The sequence below is a fragment of the Eumetopias jubatus genome, unplaced genomic scaffold (assembly GCF_037043125.1).
Source record: "Eumetopias jubatus isolate StellerSeaLion01/CBP00866 unplaced genomic scaffold, mEumJub1_p1.0 scaffold_4, whole genome shotgun sequence".
In the NCBI taxonomy this organism is placed as follows: domain Eukaryota; kingdom Metazoa; phylum Chordata; class Mammalia; order Carnivora; family Otariidae; genus Eumetopias; species Eumetopias jubatus.
The window spans coordinates 172,271,443-172,298,174 of record NW_028274810.1 but is presented as its reverse complement, the minus strand read 5'-3'; the positions used below and the strand labels follow the sequence as shown (position 1 = coordinate 172,298,174).

General features: G+C 38.5%; 2 protein-coding genes and 1 pseudogene across 2 annotated transcripts in view; all 3 read right to left on the bottom strand.

The window, feature by feature from the left end:
• Nucleotides 1-1,266: 1,266 nt before the first annotated feature.
• On the bottom strand, nt 1,267-8,223 carry TCF24 (transcription factor 24). Its single transcript, XM_028109379.1, has 2 exons — nt 7,834-8,223; nt 1,267-1,380 (listed from the first exon to the last, which is right to left on the bottom strand). Exons 1-2 carry the CDS (start codon nt 8,221-8,223, stop codon nt 1,267-1,269), a joined length of 504 nt encoding a protein of 167 aa, XP_027965180.1.
• A 2,314-nt stretch (nt 8,224-10,537) lies between these two features.
• Nucleotides 10,538-26,732, bottom strand: part of PPP1R42 (protein phosphatase 1 regulatory subunit 42) — a 59,094-nt gene continuing 42,899 nt past the window's right edge. Inside the window, 5 exon segments of the mRNA XM_088022807.1 lie at nt 10,538-10,590; nt 10,593-10,630; nt 17,048-17,206; nt 22,713-22,714; nt 23,479-23,609. Of these exon segments, the coding sequence (XP_087878933.1) occupies nt 10,538-10,590; nt 10,593-10,630; nt 17,048-17,206; nt 22,713-22,714; nt 23,479-23,609 (383 nt within the window).
• LOC114216580 (small ribosomal subunit protein eS6 pseudogene) lies at nt 13,797-14,552 on the bottom strand (annotated as a pseudogene).

The window sequence follows — 26,732 nt, the reverse complement described above, 5'->3', positions numbered from 1 at the left end:
GAGGAATAGTTAAGATGAGGAGAAAGAGAAGGAAGGGAGTTCAAGACATGACAAGAGACCTGTTTTGGGATTCAGTGCGGTCCCTGACAGACATTTCTACTTCATGGCTCTGACCCCTGAGCTCCTGTTGAAAACGGAAACGGGCACAATCAGGTAGAACAGCTGCTCCCTGGGCACGTGGTGTGCAGTGTGAGGGGAGAGGCCCACGGGAGAGGACCTTCCCGATTGCATGTTCACACTGGGGCAGATTCAGGGGGATATGCTCTGGCCTGATTGAACTCAGGGTAGTCACTGTGTGTCCTCAGACCCTCTCAAGGTGCAGATCAGTGCCGGAATTCCCAATCAGACGGGTTTTCTCTTCTATTTCATAATGGCCAAGTAGGTAGATTGTGAACAGCAACTGACAAGGAGGAGAAGGAGCTTAGGCAAAACCGAGACCGGGAGGGGTTGACTCTGTAAGGTGGCTGCAGCTGTGCCTGCTCATCTAGTCCAGGACCTGAAAGGGTGGAGCGGATATGGAGGGACCAGGGAGGAGGGTGAGGAACCCTGCTGCCCAGTGACACTCATCTGCTGTTTACACTGGGCTACAGGGATTCCCAAAGCCTTCCACAATTTGGAAACAAAATAAGATATTTCATAGTCATCTAGGAAGGTGGCCAAGCCCTGTCCAATACAGCAAACTCTTCTAATACTCCAAACAGGTTTTCTAAGAGGGAAAAATAACTAGTTGTAGAAGTTACTGCAACTTCCTAATACCTCAACAATCCTTTCACACATCTTTAGCTAAAACTGAATAAATGATCTCACACCTTCCAATTGAAATGGCTTCTCAGACCAACTTAAGCATAAACTGGTTTTCACAAAAATGGAATATTAGTGTCTTATTTTTTTTAAACTATCAAGATTATTGATAGATATCAGCTTTTCAGGGTGTAATAGATACCTACAGAAAATGTGTGCATTCTTTGGATATATACACAATTCTTTGATTTGGGTGCTTTTCTTTTTTCCAATAGTTTTTCTTGCACTATACAGTAGTGAATATCTCTCACAACGGATAGATAAGCTGTGTATTTTATACAAGACTGATGACTTCATTCCACATTTATTTAGATGAGACAGATAAATCTGAACTTCCCACTATGGATTCACATGCAGACTTTCAGGAATGATGTTTGTTATGCCTGATGTAATAAATACAGACTGATTTCCTACTATTTAAAAACAATGCACGCCACTTTCTACCAGCACCCATCAGGGAAAAGCCTAAGGCTGTGAGTCTGTTGTAGTACTGCCATGATTTGCTTTTTCTCCAGACACAGAATGCTTCAGAAACTGACCAGTAGCACCAATGTATAATCTTGATCGCATGGGCCATTTCTGAAAAAGAATATTTAAACAAGAATCCAAAAATTAGTATCTGTGACAGATAGGTCTGTATTAGTAATATTAAAAATTCCAAATGCCTCAAAGCAAATGCAATATCATGAAGCTAGTAACAATTATAATTGTGAAGTCAAAGGAACAACATAAAACAATGTTTATTAGTGCTAGCAATAAAAGTAAAAATATACCAAGACTTTGATTATAACTGTATAAAATAATATGGAAATCATGGAGAATGAATATAGATAAGCAAAGGAAAATATATCTATTAACAGTGTTTTAATTTAAAACTAACTCTAAAACAAAATATTTAAAGATATTTTAAGAAGTTATACATGGTAAATATTATATGTTCCCACTTGTCACAGAACTACAATAAGTGACTAACTCAACTTTTTACACATTTTATCTAGGGGGCGCCTGGGTGGCTCAGTCGGTTAAGCGTCCAACTCTTGGTTTCTGCTCAGGTCATGATCTCAGTGTCCTGGGAATGAGCCCCGCGTTGGGCTCCACGCTCAGCACAGAGTCTTCTTGTCCCTTTCCCCCTGCCCATCCCCCTGAGTTCTATCAAATAAATAAATAAAAATCTTAAAAAAAATTTTATCTAGCTAAAAGCATTATCTCGAAGTTGCAAATGTTATAATGTTTGGTGTTATGTAGATAAAACATCCAAAATAAATGTCTGGATGTAGTGGCATCATACAGCATTAGCCTTTCAGTAATTATTGCATTTGTATTCTGATTGTGAATTTTCTTTTTAAAGATCTTATTTATTTATTTATAATTTTTAAAAAGATTTTATTTATTTGACAGAGAGATACAGCGAGAGAGGGAACACAAGCAGGGGGATGGGAGAGGGAGAAGCAGGCTTCCCACTGAACAGGGAGCCCGATGCATGGCTCGATCCCAGGATCCTGGGATCATGACCTGAGCCAAAGGCAGACGCTTAACGACTGAGCCCCCCAGGCGCCCCTGATTGTGAATTTTCTAAATTCACCTTAAAAGTGGACAACCTCTCAAAAATAATATGACTTATTGCCAAATAGACATGATGAGAAAGAAACATATTATATAAGTAGTACTTTCAGAAATTTTTCTTGGGGAGGGGTGTCTGATAATCGGTTAGTTCTAAGGTCCTTGGAATACTAGTCAGAGAAATACTACTTTTATACAAAGAGAAGTCTTTAGACTAATAAAGTGCAACTCCCAAAGGTCAGCAATGGGATCCCACACTCTTCAGAGAGTAAATGCTACAGTGAGTAGCAGGCTCTTTTTATCACTGAACAGTCACAGGCTCACTGCTGGTTACACAGCACCATGAAATGTTCTTAAATGCCTGACAAATAATCTGCAGTGCTCAAATAGAGATACAATTATTAACAAGGTAAAAGACCCTAAGAACTTCAGATTCTTAACCCAAGCTCCATATCAAAATCACATGGAGGGGCACCTGGGTGGCTCAGTCATTAAGCGTCTGCCTTTGGCTCAGGTCATGATCCCAGAGTCCTGGGATCGAGCTCCGCATCAGGCTCCCTGCTCAGCAGGAGGCCTGCTTCCCCCCTCTCCTGCTCCCTCTGCTTGTGTTCCCTCTTCCGCTATGTTTCTCTCTGTCAAATAAATAAATAAAATCTTAAAAAAAATAAAAATAAAAAAATAAAATCACATGGGGAGCTTTAAAAAATACCGATGGCCAAGTCACACACCAGACCAATTAAATCGGAATGGACCTCTTTTTGCAGAAGTTGAGTATAAGGTAGAGTCAGATTGTACTTCTGAGTACAGTACTATCACCTAAACTGGCATTCCAGATGTAAAATGTAGCTATAAGGGATAGTTAAGTAGGCATGTGATACCATCCAGCAAGCCTCTGTTCTTTGCAACCAACAAGAGTCCTAGTTTTATGCCTCCAGATATAATAAGTGTTTGCTCTCATGCAGCTCAGGTCCATTTTAGGGTTAAATTCAGATTATTCTGGCTGGAAATCTATACTTTAAACACAGATAAATATAAAATTTGTGTTACTTAGAATTTAAAATGATCTACTCCTGTATAATCTTCCTGTAAATAACCTTGTACTTTATATTTGATGCAGTAATAACACTGACACTGTGCTACTTATTTTTGCATCCATTTCAGGTTTTTTTTAAATCACAGATGTGCTTTCTTACACATTCTGGGTGTATCTCTGGTCCTGTCCTTGGGTTCTTGCCATGGGTTGATAACCCCAGTTTTGGAAACTGGTATGGGTTTTTTCTGATATGTCAGGAGCTGACATTGTTAGATCAGATTCCAGTCCTGCATTATAACAAAGAACCTTGTGCCATAATGCTATGGACTGAATGTTTGTATCATATGTTGATGCTCTAACTCCCAATGTGATGGTATTTGTGGAGGTAATTCAAGCTAAATGAGGTTAAAAGGGTGGGTCCCCTCATGATGGATTAGTGGTCTTTTTTTTTCTTTTTTAAGATTTTACTTACTTATTTGAGAGAGAGACTGAGAGAGAGAGTTGGGGGAGGCGAAGAGGGAGAAGCAGACTCCCTGCAGAGCAGGGAGCCCTACTGATGTGGACGTGGTACTCTGAGGATCCTGGGATCATGACCTGAGTGGAAAGCAGACACTTAACTGACTGAGCCATCCAGGAGCCCAGGTTAGTGGTCTTTGAAGAGAAAGCTTCTGGGTGGCTCAGTCAGTAAGCGTCTGCCTTCGGCTCAGGTCATGATCCCAGGGTCCTGGGATCGAGACTGCATCAGGCTCCCTGCTCAGCAGGAAGCCTGCTTCTCCCTCTCCCACTCCCCCTGCTTGTGTTCCTACTGTCACTATCTCGCTCTCTGTCAAATAAATAAATATAATCTTTAAAAAAAAAGAGAGAAAGCTTCTTTTTTTCCTGAGAAAGAAGGAAGTTGGCCAACCACAAGATAGGGAGAGAGCTCTCACCAGGAATTCAAATGGCCCGTACTTTGATCCTAGACTTTCCAGACTCCAGAATTGTGAGAGAATAAATTTGTTTTTTAAGCCTTCCCGTCTATGGTGTTTTGTTATTGCAGCCCAAGCCGACTAATACTTGTAGTTAATAGTGTAGGGCTAAAATAATCAATTTCAAGTGTAGAATTTTTGGCACATTATAAACCTGTGCTTCTCAATCTTTTAAATTCCTGCCTCATATTCATGAGCATAAAAATGTCATGCTTAAACTTCAGATGTAATTTGAATATTCCATATGAATTAAATATATTTAAAAGCAAATAAAATAAACATTCCACTGAATGCTCCCTGGTATTTCTGATATGTGCTACCTGGGTCCTGCTGTATTGAGAATGACTCTAAATCATGCAACCAAATGTGGAGACAAATGAAGGCATCTGTTCCTTGGCGGGACATAAGTAATTAATGAAGCAAACTTAAAAATGTATATGTGGATTTTTGGGATGCCTAGCTGGCTCAGTGGGAGGAATGTGTGATTCCTGATCTCAGGGTCATGAGTTTGAGCCCCACCTTGGCTGTAGAGATTACTAAAAAATAAAATAAACTTAAAAAAATGTGTATGTGAATTTTTGCCTCATTTTTCATGAACTTAATGATAAAACTTTAAGAACTTTGTACTTTGATTTTCCAAAAGGCTTCTAATGATTTTATTCAACTGAATTTAATGTATATATGTAGTTTTAAGAGTCAGAAATAAAATGTAAATAAAATATTGGTTAGGCTGCATGTCAGTATTATGCCGAAAAAGCTAGTTTGACTGTTTTACGTTTCACCTTTCAATGGAATGTTTTAACATTTTGTAGATTAACACAATCCTGACCTCTATTTTACCTAATAAAGTTTATTTAAAACCATGATGTTTCATGAGGCTTAGAACAATCTAGCAAACTCATAGGATTAACCGAACTGAACCTGAAAACCTTAAAAGTGCACTCTTGGATTCTGGAGTTAAATGACCCAAAATAACAAAACTTTGTATTTTATTTTTAAGATTACTGTATATGTATATTATCAACAGTGATTCTCCAGGGATAATGCAATTAATAAAGTCATCTGTGCTTTTCTCCAATATAAGAATCTGAAATATATCCCTGTTCTCTTGAAGGATCACTGCCCCTTGGTACACTGGTGCTAATCAAATTGCTCATATCCCAAAGGGATGAAAACTGCTGTTTTAGGCTATGCCCCAGGATCCCAATCACTTTAACCGTCCAGTTTCATTTGAGATACTCTTAATGTAAATTCCCAAAAATGTTAAATCTCAATACAGATAATAAGGACTGATGACTCAAAATCATGGCCTTGAAATATTTGTTAACAGATCTTTAATCATCAAAGACATAGTAATGCTATGTTGTAAGGCAGAAAAAAAAGTCATCTTGGAACACTTTTTAACTATGGGTTACAACATCCTTAGTTAACTAAAAATTAGTATGATCAGAATATTTTTATTTCTTTTGCATTAGATTAATCAAAAATAGACTTAAACATTTGGTAATATCCGTAAAATAATGTGTTACAGGTGGTTTCAATTACGCGTACGAAATCTCTTTCCTCTAAACCTCCAAAAGCACATGGTTATAGCTCTCTTATGGTATACAGAACATTATCCCTTACATTATTTTATTTTTGTCTTTGTCTCTATTACATATTAATTTAGGGCAGGGATTGAGTCTTACTCTTAATTGTATCCACTCTCCTAACAGTGCTTTGCACACAGTAGACACTCAGTAAATGATTTTAAAACAGACTAGTCACTTGTTCAACCATCATCAATTTCATTTTAAAGAGGTAATCCTTGACCTTGTTTCATTATCCCTAGAATTGTCTTTTAAAATCAAAACAACTGATTTGAGGACAAATGAGATTTAATTTTTCTTAAAGGAGTTATTAGACTACAAAAACATTTGGTGCCTGAATCAAGTACAAAAAACAAAAAAACTCCTGTTAAGCTTATTGTTATATGAAAATTATTAACAGTATTTATTCAAAAAGATACTATAAGAAACAAAGGTGAAAACAATTTGATTTCTTATCTGAATTGTATCTCCTACAGAGGCATTTAACAGATGCTTTCTGTATTAAAGTCTACTTAATGTTAAACTTTTTTAGAGTATATGGGAAATGTCAAGTCAAAAGAAATCTAATATTAATGATATATTTGAATATCAATCTAATGCAGACTGTAGAGCAAAACCCCTAATTAATAATGAATGACTTTTCAGCAGAGATTATATTATATAGCACAAAGATATGAGGTCCAGTATAATTATAAACAAATGATATTCCAAATTTCTATATTCAAAATAGCTTGCGTCTATCATTATGTTGATTATATTTGCAAAGTAAACTGTTAAACCGCACCAAAGAATTTTAGTTTCAGTTAATATTAGACAATGTACCTTACTACATTTCAATGATGGTTATTCAATAATTTATTGAACACTAATATGCTTAAGTCTAAGTCCTGATTTTATATTTATATGTGTGGCAAAATATTTCAGAATGGTAGAACCAAAAATTTGAAAATTTAGGTTTAGAAAATATAGGGTAGATAATGCATTTTGAACAGAAAGCCAGATAAATGCTGGATTTTGAAACAAATCTAGGCAAGAAGGACAATGCAGAGTCTAAACACTGCAATATAGGTAATAAATCATAACCGTATACACCATGCTAAATGAAAACCCTGACCATTTTACCTACATGTAATGTAATAAATTATACAAAACGGATTCTAGGGGCTAATTTGCACATTACAGAATCTTAGTATAGTACTGAATCGGCTTGATTAACATACCCCAATCTATTGTGAAAATTACATAAATACATTATAGTTTTTCTAACATTCTAGGTAACTGCCTAATCCATGATAATTAACCTTTATTAAAACGGACTGAAAATTTACTCCGCAGAATGGCAGAACGGTCTCACTTTGTTCTTAACCAGTTTTACAAAAAATTTCAACATGGTTTCCTGGATTATTTAAGGGGCGATAATTCCATCACCCCCTTTAATTCGTGAAACTTTTCAACCATCTGATAAAAACCGCGATGGAAATATAATTATGTAAATTTAAAACTCTCAAAGGCTCATAAATGTAAATCTGATACTAAAAATCACTAGAACTTGCCAAAAACCCCAACAGGCACTCCCAAGAAACTTCTCACCTAGGAAAGGCATCATGTAGGCTGCATCCTGGAAGTGGAGTAGGACGCCCCTACGACCCAAGCCACTTCGGGTTTAAATCCACTACCTGTGAACAGTTACGGAGTAGCCTTTTGCAGTGGGGACCTCGCTACCGGTGCCCTTGCGGGCCAAGGTCGCTGTCCGGATCCGTTCCCCGTCTCGCCGCGAGGGAGGAGTGAGAGCTCTGCGGCATCTGCCCAGGCGGTGGCCGACCCGGAGGGTTAAGGTGCCCTGCTCCCCGGCCCAGCTCCGCAGGCCTCCCTGCCTGCCTACCTTAACAGGGTGTAGGTAGCCGTCGCCGCGCAGGGCGCCCAGCCCAGCGTCCGCCGGCGCCTCGGCGTCGTCTTGCAGGCTGCGGGTGAGGTGAGCAATGTAGGTGGTGGCCAGCAGCAGCACGTCCAGCTTGGACAGCTTGGTGTCCGGCGGCACCGACGGCAGCGTGCGCTGCAGCTCCAGGAAGGCGTGCCGCAGAGTCTGCACGCGGCTTCGCTCCCGCGCAGCGTTCGCTGCAGCCGGCCTCCCGCCCCCCGGGCGCCCGCCGCCGCCCGGGCCCGCGGGTCCTGGCCCGGCCCTGCCCGGGCTCGAGTCGCGGGTGGCGGCAACCGGGGGCGCGGTTTCGTTGCTAGCGATCAGGGGGCTGCCTGCGGGGCCGTCGCGGTCCATGGCGGCTTCCCGCGCTGCGTGCCCTGCAAAGGACCCAAGGCGCGGTGAGACCCGGCGCCGGTCGGGCTTAACCCGGGGAACCGCAGGCCTCTCGCTTCAACGGCATGCCGGGCCGGGCCATCGACGTGGCTCGGGGCGTTCTCAGAGATGAGGTCGTTTTGCCTGGGGCGTGTTTACCTCCCCGCGTCTTGGGAGAGTTGTGGGGCCTGACAGTTCCTGGGCTTAGAAGGCTCAGGAGGGGCACGGTGCCGACTTTACTTTTCAGGGACAAATTAAGTGAAAGGGCTATTCTACCGAGGAAGGAAGATCTTGGAAGCAGAGCTCCGGTTCGGGACTTGTTTGCACTTCTGGAACGTTATGTGCCAGCCCCGCAGGAGAGATGGGCAGGTCATTCTCGCGGGCTCAGCGGGAAGCCCTGGCCTCGCCAGGGTACTCAGCGCCCACGGGGGCAGCCCTCGCACCATTCATTCCCAAGGTCAGGGATCCCGGGGGTGACGGCGGGAGCTCATTCTAATTTCTGCGGGAGGAGAGGGGACCCCTGACCTCACCTTGGACCTAGGCACCCGCTATCCTAACGAACCTGGGGACCAAGCGACACTGCTGGGGTCGGACTGAGGTTCTCACCTTTCCTGGAGCGGCCGTGCAGGGCTCCGTTCCGCTGCAAGAGCGGACCAGGAGCGTCGAGCTTGGTCTGAGTGGCCAGGGCCGCACAAGTCACTCCATCCTCGTCCAGCCGAAGTCGACAGCCGCTTCTAGGCCCTCTTGGGCGCGCCTTTTATGCGGTCGCCCCCGTGGCCAGGCGTGTGTGGGCCAGACTCCATGTAGGGCTGGGACAGCGGGACCCGCCGAGGTCCGCGCCCACCTGACGGGCTCTGCCGGGGGCTGAGAGTCATTAATCAAATGGCCCGGCGGGGCGGGGCCACAGGGGGCGGGGCCACAGGGGCGGGGCGTCGTCATGTCCCCTCCCTCCGCCCCGTCCGGGTTCGCCCCGAGGCGTGACTGCAGGCGCAGTACGTCGAGCGTCCGCGGTGATGAAGGCCCTCGGGGCGGCCTCGCGAGTTGCCTAGCCTCGCCGCCGGCTTTCCGTCACGGGTCCGGCCTGAGCGCGGGCGCCTCCCAGGCAGGCGCCGAGCTGAGGCGGGAGCCCTGCCGTTTTGCCCAGCGTGACTTTTAATTTTCTGAGGAAATGTGGAGTGTGTCGCTGCGATGCGCTAACCTATTATTCTACCGCCAAGGTAAATGTTTCATGCTGCCCTAATTGAAGCAGTAGTCCCTCCACCTCGGTACTCCGTGACCAGTTTATAGCCGCTCGGAGATAGTGCGCCTACGGGGATATTTGGAAGTTCCCAAACCGGAGTAAAAGGCCCTGGGATCGCGGTCGCTTCTCCCCCGGGGGCGCGGACCGTTGCGGGTCGCCTCCGTCGCACGCGCGGGGCCCCGCTTTGTTTCGTTTTTTGGACCTAAAATTCGTCCTGGCTCCGCCCCCCTGCAGGGAACTCGCCTCAGATGTCTTGCACTTGGGGGCCCACGGGAAACGTGGCCTGCAAGCTGTCCGGTGAGGGGCTCTCTCTCAGGCTCTTTGAGAGCTAATGCTGGCTCGGCGCCGCTTGGCCTGTTCAGAGCCCGCCCGGGAAGCGCTGGGCCCACGACGCCCCCAACCCTGTGGCTCCCGCGGGTCCTGGGCCCAGGGCCTTCAGAGGTGAAGTCTAAGTGGACGCACGATAGTTTCTAGAACGTAGTTAGTATGTCCTTGAACTAATGCCCTCAGTTCGAAGAGCAGGACATTTAAAAATCTTTGGAGTCAAGACAGAATATCAAATTTAAAATATCATTGATGAAATTGCTCTTGTATATGAGACGTAATTTCTGTACAATAGATTTTTAAATTGGAACTGTGAAGTAGTATGTAGTAATGGTGACAACTTGCATTTTAATATATCATTCTACACTTCAGGTATATTAGTGAATCAGAATAATAATAATCTTCAGTTCCCGTTCAATAACTGTAATTAGATTTACGCTTTAGAAAAGATGGACCAAAATACCATTGGCTCAAAAAGGATTACTTTCTTTTGATGAATGAGGAAGCACATCTTTATTTTCTCAGTAAATTGTATGTAATGAGGTAAAAGCAATTGAAAAGCAATGTTTCAGACGCCATAAAGAAGCAAATCAAACCGCTTAAAGGTTTTTCTTATATAGTGAGATACCCTAGAGCTACAAACTACAAAAGATGATATTGCCTGGTAGTATAAAAGTAAAAAAACGTACGTTTCAGATCACTTAAGGCTGAATTTACTCATCTTTTTTTTTTTTACAAATTTTCTTTTACTTTTGTTCGGAGAAGGTGAAGTTCAGGTATATCACTTTTGTCAACAAGCTTTCAGATTCCTTGAAAGAGAGATACCTGGATTAATAGAGAAAAAAAACAGGAATATTTCAAAAATGAAAGTTACCCAAAATGGGAACATACAGACTCTAGGATACAACAGTAGTAGAGGCTAATGATTAGTCACCAAACTGTGTGAATCTTTTTAAAGGAAGCGGAACAATTCCTTCCCCCCGCCCCCGCCCCCCAGTAGAGAAGAACGTGGAAAATCTATGTGTTGGGAGAAATGTGGAAATAAGAATTTTGGAGGGAAGGTGGGCTGGGCTAGGGCTAGCTCTAGGCAAATGCCTAGAGCTTCTTAACTTTTGCACCCTTGGCATCTCACATGCCTCACCCTAGCCTAGCCTGCTAAAGCCTCCTGTTAAGCGGAGGAGGTGGGGGCACCAGGGAAGCTCTTCACTGATAACAGAGGCTGGAAAGTGGACAGCTGTATTGCCCGATAGTCAGGTTCAAACGAAAAGATTGGTGAAACAATACCAACCACTTCGGGCCACCTCGTCTTACCTGCTGCCACTCGAACCAGCCTCTCCGAATCCTTTCATGATTCTAGAGTAGTCCTATTCTCGCAAGAAGCCATTATTTGCCATTAAGTTAAAAATAGAAGATGAAAATCTTCAAATTTTCAACCTTACATACATTAGTAACAGGTACCTTATTTAACCATATGTGCAAAGTGCTTTACAAAAAAGCACTTTATTTTCTCATTTAGTCTACACAAACCCTTTGAGGATTTTACATTTTATGGTTGAGAAAATAAGACTCCGCAGGATTAAGCAATTTGTCAAGGTCACACAGCTAGTAAGTGGCAGAGACAGGGTTCGAGCCAGGCTGACCCTAAATCCTTTTGCTTTTTACCATACCTATTCTATTTAATATTTGTAGGTTCTTCATAATTTGCAAAACATTTTTTGTATCTGTTACTGTAATAAGGGGCATATTTTAACTTGACTCCCTATTAACAATTCAAACACTCTTTTCATAATAATACAGTGTATTTTTTGGAGTTCTTGTCTAGTCTTCCAGAAAGTAGATGGCTTTAGAGTGCTATAGATTTTATTTTGTGGAGTATGGTGTAGATCTTAAAATTATGTGTCTTTCTCTAAATATATCAATTTGTCCTTAACTTACTATCTTTATAATGTAAAATAATCACACATATCAGTGAAGAAAGTACATTGCTGTTTTATATATATATATGTGTGTGTGTGTGTGTGTGTGTGTGTATAATAAAACTTAGGTTTTATATAATTGGTGCTTTTTTTTCATCTTTCAACTATTTCCTTTATTGTTTAGTTAAGGTATAATGTACATAGTTAAATTCATTCTTTTGAGTATATAATAGTTCAGCAAGTTTTGATTAAAAACTACCACAATAAAGATATGCATTTCATCATCCCACCCTTCCATTCTGTTGTGACTTTGTGCATTCTACTCCTAGGCCTTGGCAACTACCCATCTGTTTTCTGTCTCTATAGTTTCAGCTTTGCCAGAACTTCATAGAATCTTACTGTGTATACATACTCTTTTAAGTTGGCTTCTTTAGCCTAGCATAATACTTTGAGATCTGTACATGTTGTTTTGTGTATCAGTAGTTCATTCCTTTTTAATGCTGAGTAGTATCCCATTACATGGATATACCACAGTTTGTTTATCCATTCCCCAGTGTCAGGTCTGTGGGTCATTTTGTTTTTGGTGATTATGAATAAGCCACTATACACATTTGGGTATAGATTTTTGTGTGCATATAGGTTTTCATTTCACTTGAAAAAATACCTTGGACTAACAGTGGGACTGTTAGATGTGGTAAGTACATGTTGAACTTTATAAAAAGTATGTCAGACTGTTTTCCAAAGTGGCTGTACTATTTTTGCATTCCCATCAGCAATGCACAAGATTTCCAGTTGTTCCTTATCTTTGCTAGCATTACCAGATTCTTTTTCTTTTTATCCATTTTAATATATATTTTTTAAGAAAAATTGAGCCAATATTTTAAAATCCATTGATTTCTTAATCTAGATATCTTGCTTGTCAGTTAGTCTGATTTCTCAAGTTTAAGAACTTGAGAAAGTTCTGCCTGACTACAATGTTTTGGAATGGAGTAGCTGCAAATGCCCTTAGGTGGGTGGACATGTGCTCTTCAGTTCACCTCAATCACATTCTCCTGCTTCCCTCACTTATTTTTTTTTTAAAGATTTTCTTTATTTATTTGACAGAGAGAGAGAAAGAACAAGTAGGCAGAGAGGCAGGCAGAGGGAGAGGGAGAAGCAGGCTCCCCGCTTAGCAGGGAGCCCGATGTGGGGCTCGATCCCAGGACCCTAGGATCATGACCTGAGCCGAAGGCAGCAGCTTAACCGACTGAGCCACCCAGGTGCCCCTTCCCTCACTTATTTTACCTGCCTATACCAGAGGGCGTTTTTGAGACCCCTTGCAGATTAGTTGAGAGCTTGGCTTTTAGAGTCAGTGACCCGAATTCAAGTTCCAGCTCTGCCTCATGGCCGTTGTGTGACTTTGGGCCCCTCTCTGACTGGGCCTCTCCAATGCTCATTTTCCCCGGCTATAAAATGGGTCTGATCATACTCTTATCTCAGAGGGTTCTGCTGTTTTTTAAAAGTTAAGGTAGTGAATATTCAGGTATCAAAGTAGACATTTTAAAATGGGGTAAATAACATAATTCTTAAAAATTAGATCTTACATAACTCTTGTTCACAGAGTAAGCCATTGACAGAATTGAGACTAGAAGTCACAAAACCTAGCTTAGATTGTTCTAAAAAAACCCTTTGTTGCTTACCACTATTGCTTTTTTTAAAGGAGGGGTGTCCTAATTTCAGAAGGGTTCCTTGACAACTAACTGCAAATCAAAGTCTTAATATTATATCTCCATTACTGATACATAGAAGTTTATTTTGCATATAAAATGAATTAGACAGAGGTTAGGTTTAACACAGCATAATTAAAGGCATTTAGAGCTTTGCAGATGAGTTTATATAAGATCATCCCAGAGTTTTGTAACTAAAAATATTACCTAAGTTTTAAAAACTCTTGAGGAACATAGAAGATCTGTTGTTACAACTGTTCAGACATAACCTTAGCAGTGGTGAAAGCAAGTTATTTTTACTGTTTTTAAAGTTCACTTTTTTGGGGGGGGATTGATGTCTGATTGTATTTATTTGTCACTCAGAAAATCTCATTTTTGACTGGACTCAGACTTAGAGGTAGAAGCTCTCAGAGAGGACAGCCTCCGTCTCTTGGCAATCTGTTCCTGGCATTTTTCTTTGGCCTCCTTCATTCTCTTGGCCAAAAGTTTAGCATATTCTGCAGCCTCTTCCTTATTTTTCTTAGTGCGCTGCTTCTTCAAAGCAATACGCCGCTGTTTGTGCTGGAGGACTCGTGGAGTAACAAGACGCTGAATCTTAGGCGCTTTGGTTCTAGGTTTCTTCCCTTCTTTGTTTAGGGGCTTTCTCACAACATACTGGCGGACATCATCTTCTTTAGAGAGATTGAAAAGTTTGCGGATTCTGCTGGCTCTTTTGGGCCCCAGGCGACGAGGCACAGTAGTATCAGTGAGTCCAGGAATATCCTTCTCCCCTTTTTTTACAATGACCAAGTTGAGAACACTGAGATTGGCATCCACAATGCAACCCTGAACAGATTTGCGCTTTCTCTCTCCAGTCCGCCTTGGTCTATAGCAGGAATGCCCCTTACTCAGCAGCAGGTGGACACGACCATGGGTCAAGATACCCTGCTTCATGGAGAAGCCTTGTTTGTCATTGCCACCACTGATTCGGACCACATAACCCTTCCATTCTTCACCCAGAGCATCAGCAGCAACTTCTGTGGCCATGCGCTTCTCATAAAAGGTACGAAGTTTGCTTTCATCCTCCACTTCAATGAGTTTCTGGCAGCCAGTAGCTGGGAAAGAGATGTTCAGCTTCATCCTGAAGCAGCCGACCGCCTCCAAGGCGCCATGAAAAAGAGCTAAAGTTCACTTTTTAACTCAAAGAAACCTAATACTTCCATATTCTAACTAAAGATAGTAGGTATTTTATAAATAGTTAAATAATGTACAGTGAACATTTCCCAGTGAATTATGGGTCCCAGAGATTCACATTCCTTAAAAGTATCTGAAACTAAGGCATTCTAACCCAGCTACACAGTTATTTTTATAGTAACAAAAGAGATGGACTGATCTATGGATAGGGCTTAGGCTTAAAAGATAAATAATCAAGTAACAATTTGCTTTCTTCAGTGTATGGTGCTCTACAGTATTCTCAGTGGATCTTATTTACAATATGTAAATGCATTTAATGTCTATTTTAAAATTACTAAGTCTCAAGCACCTCCTATCATGTTTGAAAAGAGAGGAAACATCTGTCAGAAGTATTTACTGTGACAAACACAGAAAGAAGCAATCATGTGTACACTTTTTAATAACATAAATTATTTTTAATTGAACAGTGAAGGCATTTGTTTAGAATCAGCCGTTAAATAAAAAATAGCTTTGAACTAATCTTTAATTAAAGTGTACATCGACAGTATCAAGTTCAGTTTGAGGGTCAAAAACAACGTCAATGAGTCTGACTTTTTCCTCCCTGTAGGGAAAGCAGGCTTGTATAAATATACATGAGCACAGACTGCACACATTTATAAAGGAGGTGAAAAACATTCCCCTGTCATTGGACAGATGTTGCTTCACTGTGTTCACATAGGATACGGGCACAGCTCCTAATGTGCAGAACCTTAAAGGAATATGGGGCACATACTTTTATCATTTGGAAGAAGACTCTAAGCTCTTTTATACCTCTGAGCAATAATGTAGACTATAGGAGACAACGTCTGTTGATGCTAGCTCATTCTCCCCTTAAAGTAATTAAGGGAAGGAGTTGCTTTAATCAACTTTTTAGATTTTTAGAATTTATTCTTTGTGGTTTTTTGTTTTTTAAGATTTATTTATTTGAGAGAGCACTTGTGCGTGGGGTGGGGGTGGGGGCAGAGTGAAAGTGAAAATCTTTTAAGAAACTACCAGGGTGATCGATGGATAGAGTGGTTCAGGTTTTGATGGTAATGGCAACAAATGTAAGCAGTTGAGCAAACTCTCACGCAGCTTCTGTGTTTTTTGTTTGTTTTTGGTGAGTGGAGATGAGCTCAGATTCCATATCCCTTTTCCTCTCCCCGAATAAAGCATTTTCCAGGCTCACAGGACCCTTTCTCCCTTAGGCCTCCATCCCAGCAAGCCTAAGCCACTCTTCAGGGAATGGGGGTAGGATAGTGTAGCAGTGTTGTTCATAGGTCTTCTTTAGGTTGGCTCCATTAAAGAATGCTAAGTCACCATCCCTTGATTGGACTCTGCAAAGAGGGTCTCACGACAAACTTATCTGGCCTTCAGCAAGCAGTTCTCAGAAAAAGGAAATCTATTCTAGAATATGTACACTGGCTCTGCTTACTTTCTCAATGAAATATGCTGTTGCCCCCTTCATTATATTGTAATGACTACTATGATATGATTGGAAAGATCAATAGAGCAATTATATTGAGTATAAATGAGAAAAGTTTGAATGAATAATTTATAGGATGTATTAGGATCTGGTTTATAATTCTCATAACATTTATCACACTCCACAATAATTGTATCACATTTGACTCTCCAACCAGCTTGTTGTAAGACCTTTGAGATCAGGAGTATCCCATTTGAGTTTTTATATCCAGTATCGCCCAGCATAGAGCAGGTACCTATTAGTTTTATGAATAAATAAAATAAATAAATAAAATAAAACTTATTTCTGGTATGATTTATCTTTACATTGAAGCAATATCATTTTTTAAAACTAAAAAAGCAATTTTCTCCTTATCAGGAAACTTAGAGCTGATTCATATGGAGCTACATTATGCATATACTCAAGGTTTAGAATAGTGACTCTTCAACTAATTTTTTAGATCATAAACCCCTTTGAGAATCTAATGAAACTTCTCCTTCAGGGACACCAGATTAAGAACCTTTAGTCTGGAGAAGTGAAAGTAGCCTACCTCTGTAATGCTCTGGGTTGCCCCTCCTATCTGCTACTAGATACCGTTGGCATAGTCATCTATTCTTTAGTGGACCACCCATCATCAGCTAGGCCTCAGGCTCCTTTGATATGATCTCTACTCATTGAGACATCTTTACCTGCTGCTTCTGGGACTGTCCTGAGTCACTTGCCCTACCTCAGTGAGTATATCTAGTCTGTGACTCCCACTCTTTCTTGAACTAGTTATTCCATCACAGTGTGATTTTTTGGGCAGACCAACAGTGAACTTTTTTTGGACGGAGTGGGGGTGCCTTGTCAAGAATTGAGACCCAAGAACAAGGAGACAGTTGGAGGGCCTCTCTTCCTTTGTGTTGTTGTCAGGGTGTCCCATCTTCCCAAAAAAGAGAAATCACAAATATTTGAAAGAATCTACTCCATATCTTCAATAATTTTAGGGTTATATTCTTGGGAGCTTTCTGTGGATGCATTTCCATTTGGGAGGTATCTCTGTATATCAGAAAAAAAGACTAATTTTGGCTTACCCACCTGTGGGTAATAAATAGGAACTATGTGATGCATTGTTTCAAATTTACTTGTAGTATACAAAGAGTTAAAAGGTTCTGCTTTGAAACTAATAACTAAATTGTAAACATAGCCTATGACAGCATTAGACAATCCAAAATTATAATTTATGAAATGGAATTAAATTTAAATAGATCCAAAATAAGGCCAATTAAAAACTTAATATCCCAGATAAAATATCACAGACTTGCATTCTGCTGTTCTGAGTTTAGTTTTTCAGAGTATTTAACCTTTAGGGAGTAGATTAGTTATGTATAGTTCCTGGAGTGTGTTCACACCTTTATTTTGAAACTTAACATTCCACATCATTTCCCTATTGACAGATCCTCCTCCCTTTCCAGCAGTTATTTCCCTTTAAGTGGGGACTGTTTTATTTACCTCTAATTCCAGTGTCTAGCATAGTCTTGTGTACATCCAAGGTGCCCAATAAATAAATCAGTGTTTCCATAGAAGCACTACAGAAGTATATGCTAAAAGATATGCATATATTTTGGATTTTGTTTAAGCATTTGATTTTGTTTCCAAATTTGAGTTATATAGTTATGTGGCTATATTTAGGACAAGATTTTTTATCATAAGATCCTTGAAGTCTTAAGTCATAATCCGCATAAATCTTGTCATAATCCTCAATATACAGCTCCAAATTTATAAGGCTATAAAAATATGTAAAAGGTCAGGAAGTACAGAAATTACTATCTTCCTAGGAATTCCTGTTCACTTATAATGTATTTGGTTGTACAAGCGTATCTTTAAATGGTTCATCTTAGTTCTTCTAAAGACCTGAAGGTATATTGTAGATTTTAAAAATACATAACATACCTCCTAGACTTTTAATTCATGCTTTCCATTTCTTTTGAGCAGTAATAACAGAGCCTTAGTATAAAGACCATAGTGTTAAGTTGTTGGCCACATACCTAAGGATGGAGTTATCATGTGCTACATACATGTATCCACAGATGTCACTGATGTTAAGCCTGAAAGGCTCAGAACTGTGTCATTGTGTTTGGATGGGGATGACAAATGTGTAGGAGGTGAGAGAGAAGGATCTCTACAAGTGGCCAAGGGAGAATAACTAAGTACTCCTGAGGAAAACTCAGATAATTTTCTCTTGCAGCTAATCAGCTTTCAATTTCAATTGTATTTTAATTGACCTTAGAGTTTATTTTTCAATATAGTAAATCATATAATCTATTAGAATACTTAAAATTTTTTTATATTATCCCATTTTCTCTGTAGTTCCTTTTTATTTGTAAAAATTATTTGTTTACATTGTCATGTTTACACATCTGCAGATTTTCCTAAATTCCCACCAATCTGAAGTGAATTTCTAAGTAGAGGAGACATCATTGTCCTTATATCCAAGCACAATTCAGCCAGTCATTGTTAGAGTGGTCACTAGAAGCCAAAGCTGTTTGATGAAGTTAAAAATTTTGATGAATGACTGCTGTCTTTGTGACGTTAGACAAGTTATTTTATCTTTCTGAAACTCAGCTTTCTCATCTACAAATGGATGTAATTATCTCTGCCATAGGTTATAATGATTAAATGCAATGATGTTTATAGATCTCTGAAATGTTTAGTACAGTAAATATTACCTCTCTTTTCTTCCCTTACCCCCCTTTGCCTCCTTGACTAGAGTGCTTTCCATTTTAAATTATTAATGATTATTATAATAGCAACTATAGCAAGGTATGAAATGATACTTCTGTACTATATAACATTCTATATGGCTTTTAAAAAATTTGTGCTAAAAACATTAAAAAATTTTGTTTTACGATTTTATTTATTTGACAGACACAGCGAGAGAGGGAACACAAGCAGAGGGAGGGGGAGAGGGAGAAGCAGGCTTCCTGCCGAGCAGGGAGCCCAACGTGGGCCTCGATCCCAGGACCCTGGGATCATGACCTGAGCCGAAGGCAGACACTTAACGACTGAGCCACCCAGGTGCCCCAACATTAAAAATTTTTTAATTAAAATTATAACTTTTTAATTTTAATTCCAAATAGTTAGTCTATGATGTTAGATTAGTTTTAGGTGTACAATGTAATGACTCAACAATTGTATACATTACTTACTGCTCATCATGATAAGTACATTCTTTAATCCCCTTCACTTATTTCACCCATCTCTCTACCCATCTCTCCTCTGGTAACCATCAGTTTTTTCTCTGTAGTTAAGAGTCTGTTTTTTGGTTTGTCTCTTTTTTTACCCCCTTGCTCATTTGTTTTGTTTCTTAAATTCCACATATGAGTGAAATGATACAGTATTTGTCTTTCTCTGACTGAATTATTTTGCTTAGCATTATACTCTCTAGCTCCATCCATGTTGTTGCAAATGGCAAGATTTCATTCTTTTTTGTGGCTGAATAATATTCCATTGTGTATACACACCACATCTTTATCCATTCATCTATCAGTGGACATTTGGGCTGCCTCAATAATTTGGCTATTGTAGATAATGCTGCAATAAACATAAGGGTGCATGTATCCCTTTGAATTAGTTTTTGCATATTTTGGGGGTAAATACCCAGTAGTGTGATTACTGGATCATAGGGTAGTTCTTTTTTTAACTTTTTAAGGAACTTCCATATGGTATTCCACAGTGGCTGCCTCAGTTTGCATTCCTACCAATAGTGCATGAGGGTTCCTTTTTTCTCTACATCTCTGCCAGTACTTGTTTTTTCTTGCATTTTATTTTAGCCATTCTGATAGGTGTGAGGTGATATCTTATTGTAGGTCTGATTCGCATTTCCCTGATGATGAGTGATGTTGAGCATCTTTCATGTGTCTGTTGGCCATTTGTGTATGTTCTTTGGAGAAATGTCTGTTCATGTCTTCTGCCCACTTTTTAATTGGATTATTTGTGGGTTTTTTGGGTCTTGACTTGTATAAATTCTTTATATATTTGGATACTAATCCTTTCTTGGATATGTTATTTGCAAATATCTTCTCCCATTCAGTAGATTGTCTTTTAGTTTAATTGATTCCTTTGCTGTGCAGAAGCTTTTTTGGTTAATGTATGTGGTAAGAACACTTAACATGAGATCTACTTTGTAAACAAATTCTTACATGTATAATAAATTATTTTTGGCTGTAGGTACAACTTTGTACGGTAGATATCTAGAGTTTATTCATCTTGCTTAACTGAAACTTTATGCCCATTGATTAGTAACTCACCATTTACTCCTTCCCCCAGCCTCTAGCAACCACATTCTACTCTTTGATTCTATGAATGTGACTATTTTACATAGCTCATATGAGTGGAATCATGCAGTATTTGTCTTTCTGTGACTGGCTTATTGTATTTAGCATAATGTCCTCAAGGTTCATTCATGTTGTAACATGTTGCAGAATTTCATTCTCTTTTAAGGCTGAATAATATTGTATATGTATCTACCATGTTTTCTTTATCCATTCATCTGTCAGTGGACATTTAAGTTGTTTCTACATCTTGGCTGTTGTGACTAGTGCTGCATTAACACAGGAATGCTAATATCTCTTCAAAATCTTAATTTCAGTTCTTTTGAATGAATACACAGAACTGGGATTGCTGGATCATATAGTAGTTCTATTCTTAAATTTTGATGCACTGCCATACTGTTTTTCATAGTGGCTGCACCATTTTGTATCCCCACCAGTAGTGTATAAGGTTCAAATTTCTCTACATCCTCACCAACTCTTGTTGTCTTTAGGTTTTCTGATTAACAGCCATCTGACAGGTGTGTGGTGATACCTCATTGTGGTTTTGATTTGCATTTCCCTGTGGATTAATGATATTGAGCATTTTTTAAAATATACCTGTTGGCCATTTGTAGGTCTTTGGAGATATGCCTTTTTCAAGTCCCTAGCCCATTTTAAAATCTGGTTATTAGTTTTTTTGCTGTTGAGTTGTAGGAGTTCTGTATATGTTTTGGAGCTTAACACCGTATCAGATGTATAGTTTGCAAATATTTTCTCCCATTCTGTAGGTTGTCTTTTTACTCTGTTGATTATTTCCTTTGCTGTGTATGAGCTTTTTAGTTTGATGTAGTTAACTTGTTTGTTTTTCTTTTTGTTGCCTGTGCTTTTTGGTGTCATATCCATGAAATCATTGCCAAGACCAATGTCATGAAGATTTCTCCAGTGTTTTCTTCTAGAGTTTTACAGTTTCAGGTCTTATGTCTTTAATCCGTTTTGAGTGGAATTTTTTGTATGGTGTATGATAAGCGTTCTTTTGCATGTGGATATCCAGTTTTCCCAACATTTAACTATCCATTCCCCGCTGTGTATTCTTGGCACCCTTGGTAAAAATCAGTTGACCATTTATGCATGGATTTATTTTTGAGCTTTCTATTCTATTCTGTTTATCTGTATATCTGTCTTACCTCAGGACTACACTGTTTTGATTGCTGTATTTTGTAATATATTTTGAAATCAGGAAGTGTGATGCTTCTAACCTTCTCAAGGCTGATTTGGCTATTTGTGGTCTTTTGTGGTTCCATATGAATTTTAGAATTGTTTTTCAATTCTGTGAAAATGCCATTAGGATTTTGATAGAGGTTGTACTGAATTTGTTAATTGCTTTGGGTATTATGGACATTTTAACAATATTAAATTTTCTAGTTCATGAACATAAGATGTCTTTCCATTTGTTTGTTAATTTCTTTCTTTAGTGTTTTGTAGTTTTCAGTATACACTTATTTTTTTTTCTTACCTTACTAGTTAAATTTATTTGTAGGTATATTTATTCTTTTTTGTGCTATTGTAAATGGGATTCTTTTCTTAATTCACTTTTCAGATGGTTTGTTGTTACTGTATCTATAATGGCTTTAAAGATTGCTTTTGGTAACTGTTAGTGATCACACTAGATTATGAAGAAATTAATAAGGATTTTATTGAGAAAATAAAATGACTGTAATTTTTTAAATTATAAACTTTAAGGCACATTTTAATTGTTGTTTTGTAGAATTTCACTGGAGAAGTTAAAAATAAATTAACTTAATTGTTTCTGAAGGAGGAAGACTTTTTAAAATCTATTAAGATGAGGGAAACTACATTATGTTTAGAATAGGTTCAGTTTTTGGGTGAGGGCTGGTGTTGAATTCTATGAATACTTTAGTATTAATAAGGTACTTTGGTGTCCTTGCTATAATTCTGAAAATATGTGAAATACTGCAATCCTTACCCTTGGTCTGGTTCTGCTCTTCAAAGCCCGCCAGGGATAAACAGAGGAGAAGAAATGCTGCCTGTCCATTTTATAGATTTCAGATCTTGAAAAATTCACATTGCCAACACAGCATCATCACTCATGGGTATACCGTCAGTTCAGAAAGTCCCATTCTTCAAAACGATTTCCCACAGTTCATATTCAATTGACATGATATGGCAAAATCATCAGAGCTCCATGCCTTTTTACCCTTGCTTCTCCTCACCTCAACCTCCTTATTCTAGAGTGGCAGAGCTCCTAGGATATGGTATCCATGCATGAAGCCTCACTACACTATTGTAGTTTCCCTTTCCTTATTCCCCCAGTCTAACCCCTTTCTACAATCCCATCCCATTAGCTGTGAAATAGGAGGACCGTTAGCATTCAAACACTGTCATGGAGCAGAGGAAGAGGTTCATTCCAATGTTGTGGACTATAGAATTTGTGATGAATGAATTCTAGGATGCTCACAAGTATGGTAAAGATTATTGTTACATGTTACACTTTGCTACATTTAGTTGTATAAGTTAAGCAAGGGAAGTTGACCTGTCCTTTGTATTGTAACCTTAAGCATATCATAAACAAAATATTCAAGTGTTGGGGTATGTATGTAAGAAAGGGGACAGGCTACAGAGTATAGGCCACAGATGGGGTTGTCATAAAACATTTTTATTTTGTATCCTGATGGAAAATGTGATTTTTGCACTGCTGCTAAACACATATACTAGTGACTTAGGTTTCACAATTTACATAGCTGATTGTTGTTTCACCATTTGCATATTTAATATCATGCACTTTTGTCAGATATTAAAATTATGCATTTTCCTCCACTCTCATGACTCTGTTTTCATAGCTGACACAGTCAAACTCAATATGAACCAAACACAGCTTTTGTTGACAGTAGCTACCACTTTCATCTGTAAACATTATAGGTAAAATTTCCTAGAAATTGTAAATAAGTTAAAAAAAAACCCAAATCTTAAACAAAAAAATCTAAATAAAAGCCTCTTATTTCTTGGCATTTTTTGTTGTTGTTGTTGAGTAGAATATTCTCCCTTTTAGTAGAAGTGGTTAACTAATGAATGACAGCCTGCTTACTTAGTTTGAGTTACCTGCATCCTCGGTTTTAGTGTTCCTTTTCTTGCTGATTTTCTTGGCATCTTTGGATGCTTTCCAATTTATTAGGAATTGTCTTTCCATATTTTTAATTTCTTTTCCATCGAGAAATTCTATAGAAAAATATATTTGTTAAAAAATACTATATATAAATATATAGATAATATATATATATTTTTGGTTTAAGGCATATGAACTTAAATTACACCAGAGGTTGAAATAAATATCTTTTAAAAATACCTTATTTATACAACTTCTTTGTTTTTGTTGAGCTTTTACTTATTTTTAATTATTTTTTTTTCTGATTTCAAAAAGAATATGTGCTTATTATAAACTGAAACATGGTGAAAAAAACATAAAAAGACTCTGTAATTACTATCCATAACTCTCCTTACCATCACTGACAAAGATAGTCACTGTAAACAATTTGATGTATGGTTTCCCTTCTAGGGCACATGTAAATTGTTATTTTTTAAAAACAAAAATGTCATATTCAACAAAATTTAGATATTATCTATTCATTTCCATATTATGGTTATTATTAAGAAAAAGCAAAATATATTTTATGTTAAAGTGAATAAGAAATTTTGTACATTTAGCATGGTATTTTAAAAGCACATACATTAATAATGCTTATTATATCCTAGGCTTAACCAACTGAGCCACCCAGGTGCCACTATTTTCTCCTAGGACATAGGATATGATAGGGACAACCCACAAAGCTGGCCTCTTTGTTCTGTGAAGATTTCAGCTATGTTTACATTTTGTTCCTCTAAAAAAGTTTTGAAAATTGAGCATCTTAAATTACACAAAATAATTTTTTGTGTAATTTGGAAAATACAAAAAGTGGGAAAAGAAAAAAATTAATATTGCCTGTATTCTACAACCAAAACTAATCACTAAAACCCACTAACAGTATATTTTTAACATTTTTTTGTTTTCTATGTATGTGTATATTATATAAAGTTGGAATTCTCTATTTATATAGTATTACATCCTAATTTTTATTATTGTATTGTGATCATTTTACCATGTCTTTCTTTAAACACAATTTTTAATGGTTGATAGTATTCCATTGTATATGTATATATGTGACATATACTATAAAATGTCAAACTATTCCTTTATAGGACATTTTGTTTTATATGTAATTACATATGGCCTTCATTTGACAAAAAGACTATCTCTTTCTAACAAAATTTGCTATATAGTAGTTTTGTAAGGTAATTACGCATTTTTCTTTCATTATCCATGTAATGTCTTCCCCTGGATCCCAGAATGAGAAAAGGATGTAGTAAAAATGTTTAAATCATGTTCTTACAGGGAAAGTGACAGTATCCTGCTACTCATTGCACTACTGAAAGTATTAACATTGCCATTTAAATATGATCCATAGTATTGTTAGATCCTAAGCACAAAATAAAGTGATGAAACTGGAAATATAAACTTAGAACCATAAACTCTAGAAATATAATTGTTTCCATATATTGTCCCATGTACTTATTTTAACTGAAATTAGTACTCTCCAAATTATAATGTAAGAAATTGGCTAAATGTTTTATTATCAAGCATCTTTGTACTTACAACTTTATATTAAAGGTCATTCTTTTATGTTTAGTTTTCCCAACCACTTGGTTTTATTGATATCTTTCCAGATTTGTTTTTATTAGTAATTGTATAATTTGTTAGTGTATTTTTGGGTGTTATATGTGTAAATCAATACATATTTTTAAAACATCTGTTATAAAGATAAGGAATGAAAATCCAAATCTTTTACCATGATCCCTTTTTCCCCATGTTTATGTTGCAGACAGAGGTGAGAAATGACTAGGAGACTGTGCCTTAGTAAGCCTGATTTCTTCTTTTAGGAAATGATCAGATAGAGGTGATTCAGGAGGGGAAGCCAGGTAATGGACATAAGATCAAACACCTGTGAGATTTGTTTTAATGAGTTGTTCTCAACACAAAATTTATTTCCACTCAGCTAAGTAAACCAAATGTGTGGCTCGTCATTCTGTTTGGTGAGGACTGGGTTACTCATAAAACATGTCTCTCCACAGTCCTTACTGGGACACATCAAACCAGGTCCTCAATTCACTTTTTTGTTTTTGGCTTTGCATTTAGGAAAAAAAGGACATGAAAATAAGACAAGCTAGGGGTGCCTGGGTGGCTCAATCAGTTGCATACGTCTGCCTTCTGCTCAGGTTCCTAGGATTGAGCCCCATGTCAGGCTCCCTGCTGACCCTCTGCCTGTTCTCTCTCTCTCTCTCTCTAGTGCTCTCTCTCTCAAATTAAAAAAAAAAAAATCTTAAAAAAAAAATGACAAGCTAGAACCCAAAAAGGAAAGACTGAAAGGACATATACTAAAGTGTTAGCAGATTTATGGTGGGATTATGAATGACATTAATACTCTTCTCTGTATTTTCTGCATTTTTATAAGAAATGTGTATTAATTTTAGGGGTGACTGGCTGGCTCAGTTGGTAGAGCATGTGACTCTTGATCTCTCAGGGTTGTAAGTTCAAGCCCCACATTGGGTATGGAACCTACTTAAAATTTTAAAAAAAGGAAATGTGTGTTACTTTTATAATCAGAAAATATGTTTAGGAAAGATTTATTTTTATTTTTTTTAAATATTTTATTTGAGAGAGAGAATGAGAGAGAGAGAGCACATGAGAGGGGGGAGGGTCAGAGGGACAAGCAGACTCCCTGCTGAGCAGGGATCCTGATGTGGGATTCGATCCTGGGACTCCAGGACCATGACCTGAGCCGAAGGCTGTCGCTTAACCAGCTGAGCCACCCAGGCGCCCGGAAAGATTTATTTTTAAAAAATTTTGACTAAATCCTGTTTATTTGGAAATCAGTACCTTATCTTCAAATCCTTTACTGCATCACCTACAGTATTCCGTGAACATAGTAAGATTCTTAAGCATCTAACATTAGTTGTATTTACTCTGCTTCCTAAGGAAAGTGGATTAATACAATTGTGTGTGGTGGGCAGGAAGGGAAGGAGATGGAGAGTTGAGGGAATGTAAATTGCAGATTCATCTGCACAACTTACAAAAAATACACATGACTGTTTTCCTGGTGTATTTTCAGTTTCCTTCCCCTGGCTGGTGGGGTCAAAGGTGGTGGGCAGGGTGTGACCTTGCATATGTATTTTGAAAAATCTTGGATTTTTGTGATATACCCTTTGTCAACCCCTCCCTCCCCTAAGAGAACCACTGTATTGGCATCA

Excerpts from the sequence above, each read along its gene's own strand:
- TCF24 (XM_028109379.1), bottom strand. The coding sequence starts at position 8,223 with ATGGACCGCGACGGCCCCGCAGGCAGCCCCCTGATCGCTAGCAACGAA. Across the intron at positions 1,381-7,833 it reads GCTACCTACACCCTGTTAAG|AAATGGCCCATGCGATCAAG; the intron begins GTAGGCAGGCAG and ends ATTCTTTTTCAG.